Below are 12,248 nucleotides of genomic sequence, written 5' to 3'. Positions count from 1 at the left end.
ACTGAGTCATTTAATGTGACTATTACCTGATGTGGGCTCTTTGTAATAATAAGAATGTTAAAAAGAATAGCTGGCATTGATGTACCACACCTCTGTAGTAAGCATTTTAAATGCACTATTTCACTGGGCCTTCAAAATAACGCTATGAGGTAAGGCACTTGTGGTGGGTGGAATAATGTCCTGAAGATATCCATGTTCTAATCCCTGGACCCTGTGAATATGAATATGTTAGGTTACATGGCACAAGGCAATTGAGGTTGCAGCTGGAATTTAAACTGGCAGTCAGTCAGCTGACCTTGAAGGGGAAGATTATCCTGGGTTATCGGAGTCAATCCAAAGAAATCACAAGAACCCTTTTAAGTGGAAGAGGGAGGCAGAAGAGAGATTGTCAGAGGGATTCGCTGTGAGAAAGACTTGGCTAGGCATTGCTACCAGGGAAGCCCAGTTGGCTCAGACGGTAAAGAATCTGCCTGCAATGCAGGAGATCTGGGTTCTATCCCTGGGTCAGGAAGATCATCTGGAGAAGGAAGTGGCTGCCCACCCCAATATTCTTGCCTGGAGAATTTGAAGAATTTTTGCCTGCACTTGTGGGTGCCCCTAGTTGGTGGAATTGATGTCCTTATATGGGGTGCAAATCGGTTTACCTAATCACTTTCCCCATTGATTTATCATTCAAAATAACCTAATTCCTCCTGTATGAGAAGCACTTTTAAAATATTTGAGGCCAATAATCACTTTTCCCTAAGTCTTCTCTTCTTTTGGTGAAATAATCCCCTATTCAGCCCTTCCTTATAAGACGTGGTTTCAGATTCCAGTATTTTTCTGACCTCTCCCTTCTGGAAAGAATCCAGACTATCAACACCCATTTGAGGACCTGGCCAGTTCCTATCTTACTCTGAACTTTTGTACTTTGATTTTCTTCCATGAAGTTATCATGCTGACCATAACCCTTCTGAACTTCATTATATACTGTATGCTGTGCTCTTTGATGGAAATATTTCTAGAGAGGAGTCAACAAATAAGTACCAATAACTTTTGGATTATCTGGCCTACAGACTTGAAAACATAGCTGGCTTTCAAGTTCCTTTCTGGTATTATCACGAACTGATTCTAGTCTTTGTTGACATGAATCATACCTTTTTTTTTTTGTTTGTTTTAGTCTGGAAGGGGCTAGAGGGAAAGGCCTGTTAAGCTACAGCAAGGAAATGTTCTGATGAACAAGCAACTTTGTAAGGAGTCTTGAGATATCATAGGCTGCTTGTGTGTACCAGTCTGAAAAGTTGTGCTGTCCGTTGCAACATGGACTGGGGAGCCAGGGGGAAAATGGAAATGTTAAAAGAGTCCATGTAGTTTCATCATATCATTTAAAATATTCGGAATCTTTACAGCAGAGACCTGCACACAAAGATTAATCGCAGCCTCCTAAAATCTCTGACCATCCAGAGCTTTAAATGATCTGTGTTGCTGTTCCTTCATTTCTGCAAATAATCAAGGGCTGACTGTAAACAAACAAGGCAGCCAAAAAAACCCTGGTCTTGAGCAGTTGCGTAATGATGAAGGCCTGGTGGAAAAAACACGAACCCATATTTCATTCATTTCACTCGCTGTGTCTCTGTTGAGGTGGGGTGAGGAGGGTGGGGGATAAAACATTTTTGTGGGCTAGTATAGAAACATTCAACTAATTAAATAAGTGGGTCTGTCAGACTTGACTTGAAGACTTGAAAGTACTTGAACACAAAGCATAAGGTTTGCATTTCCCTTATAAATACCTACAGGAGTAAGAATAAAAACAGAAAATGCCATAATCAGCTTCATTTGGGACTTTTCTGAATCCTATATGTTTGAAAAAAAAATCATTTGATATATTGAGGGAAACAGGTGCAGACAGTTTGGCCTCTGAATACCTAGGGCAGGTTTTCTTGGGCTCCTGAGTATTAGATAAACCCATTTCAGGCACAGAATATAAACATTTTATTCCTGATGCATCTGCTGCTGTTGTATACTGATGCTTTGGAAAAGTCAAACATCTGGGCTGTAACACTGGGCTCCCTCACAGGGCTCCTGGAAAGAATAGCTTAGCCCAGTTTCATTTCTAGATGAAAAAGAATATCTTAAGTAAATGGAGATACAGCTTATGTTTGTGACTGCAGACAATGCTATAAGTATTCAAGAGAGGAGGCCTCTTTCCTTCCAGAATTGCATGACTTGAGCTTTGCTGGCTTCTATTCTGCCTCCCACTGAACATCTCTGTGCTCATCTAAAGTGGGAGAAGAGATGCTCAGTGGGAGAGGTAAGAGCGAGCATCAACAAAGGAAGGGGAGTCACACCTCCAGTGTCTGTCCGCCCTGGGTCACCCACCTACCCTGCAGCTTGAGCTCCGTGGCCCCAGCTGGTAAGCCCAAAGTTCCCATGGAGACCATGGCACCTGTCCTGTAACCCCTGCCCTTTTCACTCCCTTCTAGTTCCTTCTGTTACCATGTCCTCAGCAGTTGGTGATCCCTATCTTGATCTTGCTGGTAGCCTGAACTTGGCATCTGGACTTACAATCTACAGTCTTCAGACCCTGCCTCTTAGACACCCATGGAGCCAATAAAGGGACTTTTTTCGATAGCTCCAATCTGTAGAATCCAATCCTGGTTAATTGGTGCCATCCTTCCATCCTCTGGGGCTTCCCTGGTAGCTCAGATGGTAAAGAATCCATCTGCAATGCAGGAGACCCGGGTTTGATCCCTGGGTCCAATCCCTGGGTCAGGAAGATCCCCTAGAGAAAGGAATGGATACCTACTCCAGTGTTCTTGCCTGGAGAATTCCACAGGCAGAGGAGCCTGGCAGACTACAGTCCATGTGGTTGCAAAGAATCAGATACAACTGAGCGACTAACACTTTTGCTTTTTTTTTTCCTATCCCCCAAGAGAAGATTTGGACAGATTCAATATATCACAGCTGGAGTCTCCTCCAACTTTCAGGTGTCCTCCAACTTTTCAGTTCAAGGGCCATATCAATGAGGCAGACTCTATAATTGCATCCCACTTGCCACTCCATCAGAAAAGCCTTTTATTGTCAATGCTTTATTGTCAAATTTAAGGAAATGCTTTCCTCATGCTTGTCATTCAATAATATTCAACAATAAATATTTACTAAGGACCTACTATGTGTCAGGCACTTATGCATTAACTCATTAAACACTTTTAGCAACCTTGTAAGATTCCGTAGGAAGCAAAGGATTAAAGAGATTAAGTAACTTGCCCAAGGTCACATAGCTAGTAAGTGGCAGAGCCAAGTTCTGATGCCAACTTGGGCTATACCCTGCTGCCTCATTCTATAAATAACTATTAAGGGCTTAGTTATTTGTGAGATGTTATTTCCAACCTCTTAAGGACTCAGGCTTCATTAGAACTTCTGGGGAACCCCTCATGAGCTACTCCTGGTTCCAAGAAAGTGAACATTCCTGAGCCTGTTCATGACCCAAGGGCTTTTGAGAAAGATGGTCAGCTTCTGGTAGGAATGAAGCATTGTTTTCGGTCCCTTTCAAGGACCTAACAGGAAATATCTTGCTTTAGCTTAAACCGCTGAGGGACATATTCAAGTGGATGGCACTCAACAGGCTTGGAATAACACATTCTTCAAGTGCTCTGAGTTTCTGACCAACAGTTAAAGAACGCCACAGCTAGACTTCTCTTTCTGGATACTCACTGACGGTGACATTGGAATCAGGTACTTATTCCAATTAGGAACCCCCCATCTGTTCCATACAAACAAAACGCTTCACAGAGAATTAATCCAGAAACTTCACAGTCTACTCGTTCTTGAACACGTGGAAGACACGGCTGGCATCTTTGGCTCATTTGCTAATATTAACTACAGCCTGTTTGAGGGACTGATAATCCTTCCTCCTCCTCCCCTAATTGGAACCCTGTTTCCTCCATTCTTTTACCTTTATTGCTAACCCCCATTCTGTGAGCCCTGGCAAATGTGTCTTTGTATTTTAATCTACTCTCTCCTTGTTGTTGATAGAGGAGCCTTGTAGGCTACAGTCCATGGGGTTGCAAAGAGTTGGACATGACTGAGCGACTAACACAACTTCTTGCCAGGGCCAGCTCGTGAATATGAGTTCTGTATAGTCACATGGGGCCTCACACTGAGAAGGGCCTTGTGCTTGGTTTAACTCTGCTGTCACTGACTTGAAATTCTTAATGATTTTTGAACAAGGGACCCACACTTCCACTTTGCATTGGCCACGCAATCATGTAGTCAGTCCTACTCCTTGCTGTGGATACTGAGAGCAGGAGAAGAGTCCTACCACACAACGTAAGCACGGTGGGATAACTGCAGTCCTCCTTCGGAACTCAGCGGGCCTTTCCCCCATACAGACAGTTCATAAAGGCGGATCAAGCTGATAACAGCTCTACCTTCATTAGCCTCAGTTTCTTCATCTCTAAAATGGAGCAGCAGCACTTGCCCTTGCATGTCATTGTGAGTACTGGGTGGGATCATGTATAAAGCACCCATCAGAATGTCTGACATACAACTGGTATTTGCTAGATGCAATCCATGGAAGGTAACAGGTGCAGGAAACAAGAGATTAAACTCTGGAGTTAGAAGCTAGCTCAAACCTTATCATCCCCACTGCTTAAACTAGATGTATGATATTGGCCAGGCAACTTAGCTTCTCCTAGCTTCAGTTCCATTATCTGCAAAATGGAAATGTTAGTATTTACCTTGTAGGGCAGTTTTGGGATTCAAATATTCTAATGAATTTCAAGTATCTGTTTTACCACCTGGCATGTAGCAGGAGCTCGAAATATAACAGTTCTTAGTTTGGTTCCCTTTTAACATCATTTCTGTACTCTACACAATTCATTTATAAGTGATGCTGGGATACAACCATTAACAAGTGTGTTATTCAATACAACTTCCTATACACTCTATGACTTATAACATATAGCCTCCCTGTACGTGAAAATCATTTTGTAAAAAAAAATTTGAGGCCTGTATTTCCTTCTTTGCTAGACTATGAATTCCTTGAAGGGAGGAACCAAGTCTTATTTACCCTTTTATCCTAGAACACCTTCTAACACATATAATCCCAACAGAATTAAATCTCTTTCGTTGTTCATGCCAACAACGAGATGATAAATTTCATAATATTCCTAAGTCAGTGATTAATAATTAGCCTGTTAATGATTAGGAAGTAGCACATATGCATGCTAAGTCGTTTCAGTAGTGTCTGACTCTTTGCAGCCCTATGCACTAGAGACCGCCAGGCTCCTCTGTCCATGGGATTCTTCAGGCAAGAATACTAGAGTAGGTTGCCATGCCCTTCTCCAGAGGATCTTTCTGACCCAGGGATCAAACCCGCATCTCTTACATCTCCTACTCCAGCAGGCACGTTCTTTACCACTAGTGCCACCTGGGAAGCCCTAGGAAGTAGGAGTTCCAAATAGCCCCATCTTTGCCATTAAAGGCCTTCTAATCCTTGTCCTTGGAGAAGGCAATGGCAACCCACTCCAGTACTCTTGCTTGGCAAATCCCATGGACGGAGGAGCCTGGTAGGCTGCAGTCCATGGGGTTGCTAAAAGTAGGACATGACTGAGCGACTTCACTTTCACTTTTCACTTTCATGCATTGGAGAAGGATGTGGCAACCCACTCTAGTGTTCTTGCCTGGAGAATCCCAGGGACGGGGGTGCCTTGTAGGCTGCCGTCTCTGGGGTCGCACAGAGTCGGACACGACTGAAGCAACTTAGCAGCAGCAGCAGCAGCAATCCTTGTCCATCACATCTGGCTCATCACCCAGCATCCTTGGGTCTGGTTCTTGCTTCATTAACAAAGCGATTCCACAGGGAACATAACTTAGTTTTGTGTAACTAACCACCTTCCCTGGCAACAACCTGTGTCCAGAGGCCACTGGGGAAAGAATTTCCTGAAATCCCAATAGTTGAGTCATAATTTGATACCTCTTAAGACTCAAAGGGAGAAGGCAATGGCACCCCACTCCAGTACTCTTGCCTGGAAAATCCCATGGATGGAGGAGCCTGGTAGGCTGCAGTCCATGGGGTCGCTAAGAGTCAGACACAAATGAGCGACTTCACTTTCACTTTTCACTTTCATGCATTGGAGAAGGAAATGGCAACCCACTCCAGTGTTCTTGCCTGGAGAATCCCAGGGACGAGGGAGCCTGGTGGGCTGCCGTCTATGGTGTTGCACAGTCGGACGCGACTGAAGTGACTTAGCAGCAGCGGGACTCAAAGAGGGCTCAGAACTGACTTTAACCATTGGAGGGTAATGGGTCTCTTCAAGAACCTTCTGATAGTTAATGGACATTCTCTCCAGAAAAATATATTCAATATCTTATATATAGTTTCAAGGTGCCCGCAGAACTCTTGCAGCCCTTGTACCTAGGTTAGTAATTCTTGTTAAAATAGCCCAGAAAACTAAAGAGCAATGCAAAAGATTCAGTTTTCCTGATAAATTCTAGCCCTGACAAGTCACATTCCCTTGTTCAAAACAGAACAGAACAAAACAGTTACAACTCCCTAGATTTAACCTCAGGGTTATCCCTGAGGGCCTAGTCCTAGGTATTAACAGTAAGGGCATCCAGCCAAGAGTGACTACTCTTTGGAAAACCTAAGTTCAGCTGAGTAAAACGAAGCTGTGTTTGATAATATCGTTTACATTTCCAAATCCCGGGTATCAAGCTTTCTTCCTATCCCTTGTGGCCCTCCCTAAATTTAGCCGCTGGTGTAATGGGGTAACCATGGCAACAACCACCTGCCTATTTAAAACCATCTCCAAAGCTAAATAAGGAAGCCTGGAAAAAATGGCTGCTCGTCTGCCTCTCCGTGGACAAACTGGGCATTCCTGGGCATTTTCAATAGGAGTAAGCAGGCAGGGTAGAAGCAGCATGGACTCAAGTTTTTAACAGGAAGTGTTCTGAGACCTTGTGGAACAGGGTCTGCCTCGGAGCCACTGTGTTTGCACTTATTAGAAGGCACATGGATTTATACGCAAATCTCTGTGATTGTCTTCCTAGATGATCGCACTACCCTTGACCTCAACCAGGTGAAGGGTGAGGTGCACAGTTTACTGCAAAGGAGAGTCTTGCTGATAGAAACGGGAAGTGGGGAGGAAAAACGTTCATTCAGATCAGTGAGATTGTTCATACTCTGCACTGAAATGCACAGCTACAACTTTTTCCTGACAGAGGTATCTTTCTAACTATACCTGATCATGTGGATACTGATGATTGCTCTTTTTATGTCATATGTTCACCTGTCTATTGATTTTTGGCATATGGAGAAATTCTTCCTGCCTTCTAGTTCCTTGCTGTCTACAGAGGCTTTGCTTCTTTCCATGAAAGGAGACCACCCAACAGACCACACCGAAGAGCTTGCTTTTCCCCAGGCAGGCTGTTTTTCACTGCTCATATGGATCTTTTTGTACGTTTGGTTCCTTCTCCCTGGGTTGCCCTTCTTTTTCCTGTCAACCTGAAAAACAATACTTAACTTGTTTTGTATCTTGGCCCAGGCATCTCTCTAGTTGGAAGACCCTCCACATCAAATTCCATGCCCCTGCTTTGTGGATTCATATCACCTAACACAAATCACTATGCACATCTGCTTTCGAGTCCTCCTCCATCCCTGGACTGTGAGCCTTCTACACATGTCTATCCAAAAGGCCTATACAATAGTGCCTGGTGATGTGTTCAAAATATATATTCACTGAACGAATGAATGACGAATGAATGAATGAACAGAACCCCCATGGATTTCACAAACATTTGGCATCTTAAGAAACATGTGTGCATGAGTATGCATAATGGTATCTGTGTAAAAAGGGGACCTTGAAAGTCTGGAATGGATGGAAGAGAAGTATTTTTTAAAAAGTGATTTTTGTGTGTGTGTGTATATATATTAGAAGGAAAAAGATCACAAGAAAAGCATCAGTTGATCTGTAAGTTTGTGACTATTGTAGGAATAGGAGTTGAAAATATACATATTAATAGTATTTTGTGAGTTGACTTGGTGTGTTTGAGAGAGAAAATACATTCTAATAAGGTTAGCTCAGCTACTATTAGATCCCACAGATCACTCTTCCTGAAGTCGAAGTGGCTTCATTATGTTCAGTTTCTGATCCCTAAAAAGATTTCCGTAATCTTGGTTAAACTCCCAGGCATGGGGTGAGGGGAAAGAAGAGGAATGAAAATGATGGAGCTCTGAGGAAGTGCATGGCTTTACAAGAAGGTGTGTGGGTAACAGTGGACTTCTGCTTGGTGGGCTAAATAAAGTTCCTTAGACTCAGTCTGAGCCCAAATCAATACCCACTCTCCTCCCCACCTGCTTGAGGGTGGGGTGGGATCCAGTGGTCACCCTGATAAGGTCCAACCATAAGAAAAGAGAAAGGATGCAAATAAACCACCAAGAAGAGAAAAAGAAGGGAGAAAGGTAATTGAACCATCCCAGGGGTAGTTCTATGGACCCGCCTGCAGAATGGTATGACTCTGCAAATGATCTGGTTTCCTTTTTTCTATTCCATTTTTGGACCAAGCTTCCGGCCTGCCCAAGGTGCGCGGGCTGAGGCTGGGCTCTGGTGGGCTCCCCGCCTCAGCAGGGCCACTCTCTGCTGCCCTCTGCTGGCAGGGGAGGGGGAAGCGCCGCCATCTCGGCCCCTCAGCCAGAGCTGCCACCAGCTCCCTTTTGTGAGGAAGGGAAGCCAAGGCCTCTGCCCTCTGCCTGCCCCTCCCCCGGGGAATCGAGGGGCTCGGGATGGGGGCGCTGTAGGTTTTGAGAAAGCGACCATACCCCAGGAGGGGGAATCCAAGTTAGCCAAGCTTAGACCCCTACTCCCCAAGGCGGGCACACCACACTCTCCCTCCTGGCCCAGGCCCTCCCATTGCACCATCACCCTCTGGCAGGGGACGGGCTGCCAGACGGTGGCAGGTTTCTGACATTATTTTCTTCTTGGAAATGGAAGCCCTCCTTCCGGCAACGTGGCAGGAAAGCCCTGGGCCGCGGAGCTGAGAACATTTTGGAGGGTGCAGGTGGAGGCCTGGACCCGCGGCCGCGTGGGTGGGGCAGGCAGGCAGTGCAGTCCCGGCTACCGGCTACCCCCGCAGGGCCTTCTTACCTGCTGTTGAATTTTTCAGGGTGTTTCTCTCTCATCACGTGGAACCTGTGTGCAATGGAAGCATCCTGAAAGGGAAAGGGACAGAAAGCAGATTCCTGGTTAGTGGTCCTGACCCTGTGCAATGTGGAAGGAAGGGAAGGGACACACACTTTCATTGAACTTCCCTGATGTCAGGGGGAGACCAGGGAGGCCCCCTGCAGAGGCTGGACACCAGGTCCAAGGTTAGGGGTGAGGGCCCTCATGCTGTTAGAGCTGATGCCAGACGACGACTCCTAATGTTCACTGTCTACCCTTTCTAGCTCAGGGTGAGTTAAGGGGACGATGCTGCCCTTTGGAGGAGAGGCTTGCCCTTTGGGGAGAGGGAGTGTGTCTGAGTGTGTGAGCAGTGAGAAAGCAGAAGCCCACATGGGGCTGAATGTGTTTGGAAATGCCTCACCCTATTCACTCTTTAAAGAAATACTTTGTATTCTGGAATATTTTAAGACTCATAAGTAGTTGCAAAAATAGTACAGAGAGTGCCTGTGGCCCTTTCACCCAGCTCCCCCCAATGATAACATCTTATGTAACTATATATAGTGCATGGTCGAAACCAGAAAACTGATGTTGGTAGAGGCTGTTATATATTAACTCTTAGTCATCCATATCAGTAGACAGAATTGGTAGCATTGGATAACAGGCTTAGCAGATAATTAAAAATATATTTAAACTTCTGGCTTTTGCCTCTTGATCACTCCATGGAAACGACTCTCCCCAAGGTCAGCAAGAGTCTCATTACCACGTTCTATGGATACTGTGCTATCCTACTATTAGCACATGCCTTTGCTCTACTTTGGCCACCTGCTCCTCAGTTAGGATGGCTCTCATGTCACCATGCTTCCGGGCTCTCCATGCTCAGAGCAGAATCTCTCAGCCTTGACTCCATTCTGCAGCCTACTTCCCTGCCATGGGCTATATCCCGGTGTCTTAGTTGTTACTAGCATGTAGCTGCTGCTGTCTCTACAATGTATCGCGGGAGAACCAACCCTGAACTTCAGACCTAAAACTGAACTCATCTTTCCTTCTCAGATTTGGTCCTCGGCTCTTGTTACTGGTCTCCTTTTCCAGCAGAAGAATGTGTAAAAGCCCCTTCACGGCTCAGGCCTCCTGCCAGCACGTCAGCTGCAGGTGGTGGGTTTTAGAAATAAACAGGCTAATTGAGCTTGGGTGGGGGTGGGGTGGTGACAGAACAAGGAAGCTGATTCAGATTTGTGCAGGGAAGAGATACAGAAACTCATTTACTGGAATGTGTAACTAAAAGAAAATTCAAATTCCATACAGTGAGTTTTTAGCTATATCAATTTCATTTCTTGATATGGAAATTCTACAAAATTTCTGGAAAAAATGGTAAACATCAGGAGGTATAGTTCAATGAAGCAATTTTCTTTCTTTCTTTTTTTTTTTTTTTTGAGCATGTGCTGTGAGTGGTGAATAAAGAATACCAGCTAAGGGTGGGGACAGAAAATCCAGAAGTAAGATAGGGGCCAAAGGGGAGCTTTCGTAATATTTTTACTTGGCAGAAGAATAAACCCAGTGAACAGCCCCCTGTTGAAAGGCAGACAGGGCAAGTCAAGGATATGGGTTTATTTTATGGTCGGCTAACACTCTTTGCTGAAACAATGTCTTGGGAATTTAACATTTAAACTCCAGTTACTGATTCATTATTTATTTAAGATACATCAGGAGTTGAAATTGAAGCACCCCTGTGGACAATGGGAGGAGAGGGGCAACATCAGAGGAGGGTGGTGGGGGTCTGGTCTCTGTCCCCTCGGTGGATCCAGCCTGCACAGCTTCTCCAGGCAGGAGCGTTTCCTGCCCTCAGAGTGCGCCCACCTCCCTCCTAAGCAAGTTTTGTGAGGTTGCTGAATAAGATTCATGTGACATCTGTCAAATGCTTCTCTAGAATTCAAGAAACATTCCGTCTACTTGTGTTCCTTTGAAGCACTGATTTTCTTCTGTAAGGGGGAAAAAAACCCAGAAGAAAAAGAAAGAAAAGAAAAAAGCAATCACATGTTGCCTGGCACGATTTGTACTTCACTCTCCCCCACCCCCAATGCTGCAGTGACTGGCTCCTGGCTTTTTAATTCCCTAGGATATGTGCATAGGTCCCTGCCCTCTGTGTCATTCCCATTATCCTTGTTTGTTTGTTTTTTAATAACTAGGTTTTGCAAAGGTTCTTTTTACAAAGACCAGGCTTTACAATATTACTAGTTAAGCATGTGATTCTGAATTTGACAGTGTAACCCCGTGATAAATACACAATGTGGTCAGAGGGAGTTGAGCAGGTCCACTGTTGTTAAGGTTTGGAAAGGCAATGCTGGTAAAGACTCTAACCGTGTTTCTCTACCTGGGGATTAAGAAGAGAGGCAAGATTCATCTCCACTCTCTGCTGGGCTTCTCTGTGCCAGGCATTAAGCTGGCTGTACTTACATTCAGAGGTGAGTTCATTTAAATTTTAGAAACCAGTGTTATAGTGGTTCCAAACCTTTCCTGTAATAATTGCAGCAAAATGAGTCTTCTATTTGAAAGGTGGGAGTGGAGGTGGGAATTGCACATTCATGGACATGCTGCACACTCATTTCTGATGACCTCATTCTCTGGGGTCCTTTCTATGAGGTGTGGGGAAAAAAGGAGATAAAAAGCAGTATGGACATATGTCTACTCTTTCCTGAACTAAAACTCCCAAGTGCAGAGTTGGACGAAAGAATTTTGTGCCTCTTCCACATATAAGTGGTAATCATTTGGACTTTGAGCTATTTGGGTGTCTAGGCCAGTCCTGTCCAATAGAAATAAAAGAATTTTTGTAACCACATTAAAAAAGTGAAAAGGAACAAATGGAGTTAATTTTAATAATATATTTCAATGAATATTATTGCTACAATATTAGTTAATATAAAAATCGAGATATTGAAAATTCTTTCATACTACATTTTGGAAATTTGGTGTGCATCCATGTCAAGTGTACAATAGCCACATGTGGCTAATGGCTAAGTCACTTTGGCAACTTATGGAGATAAAAAAAAAACAGAAAGGAGACAGTAAGACAGATTATTTGGTATTTGGATTGTTCTGAAGAATTATGACTGA

General features: G+C 44.3%; 1 protein-coding gene across 7 annotated transcripts in view; it reads right to left on the bottom strand.

Moving 5' to 3' along the window:
* DGKG (diacylglycerol kinase gamma) overlaps positions 1–12,248 on the bottom strand; it is a 223,466-nt gene that overhangs the window by 86,706 nt on the left and 124,512 nt on the right. For all 7 annotated transcript variants that reach the window (XM_044943843.2, XM_044943839.2, XM_044943850.1 and 4 more), the window contains one exon: positions 9,126–9,190. In XM_044943843.2, the coding sequence (XP_044799778.1) occupies positions 9,126–9,190 (65 nt within the window). The remainder of the gene's footprint in view (positions 1–9,125; positions 9,191–12,248) is intronic.

This window comes from Bubalus bubalis, chromosome 1 (genome assembly GCF_019923935.1).
Source record: "Bubalus bubalis isolate 160015118507 breed Murrah chromosome 1, NDDB_SH_1, whole genome shotgun sequence".
Taxonomy (NCBI): domain Eukaryota; kingdom Metazoa; phylum Chordata; class Mammalia; order Artiodactyla; family Bovidae; genus Bubalus; species Bubalus bubalis.
This window is presented reverse-complemented; position numbering and strand designations above follow the sequence as displayed.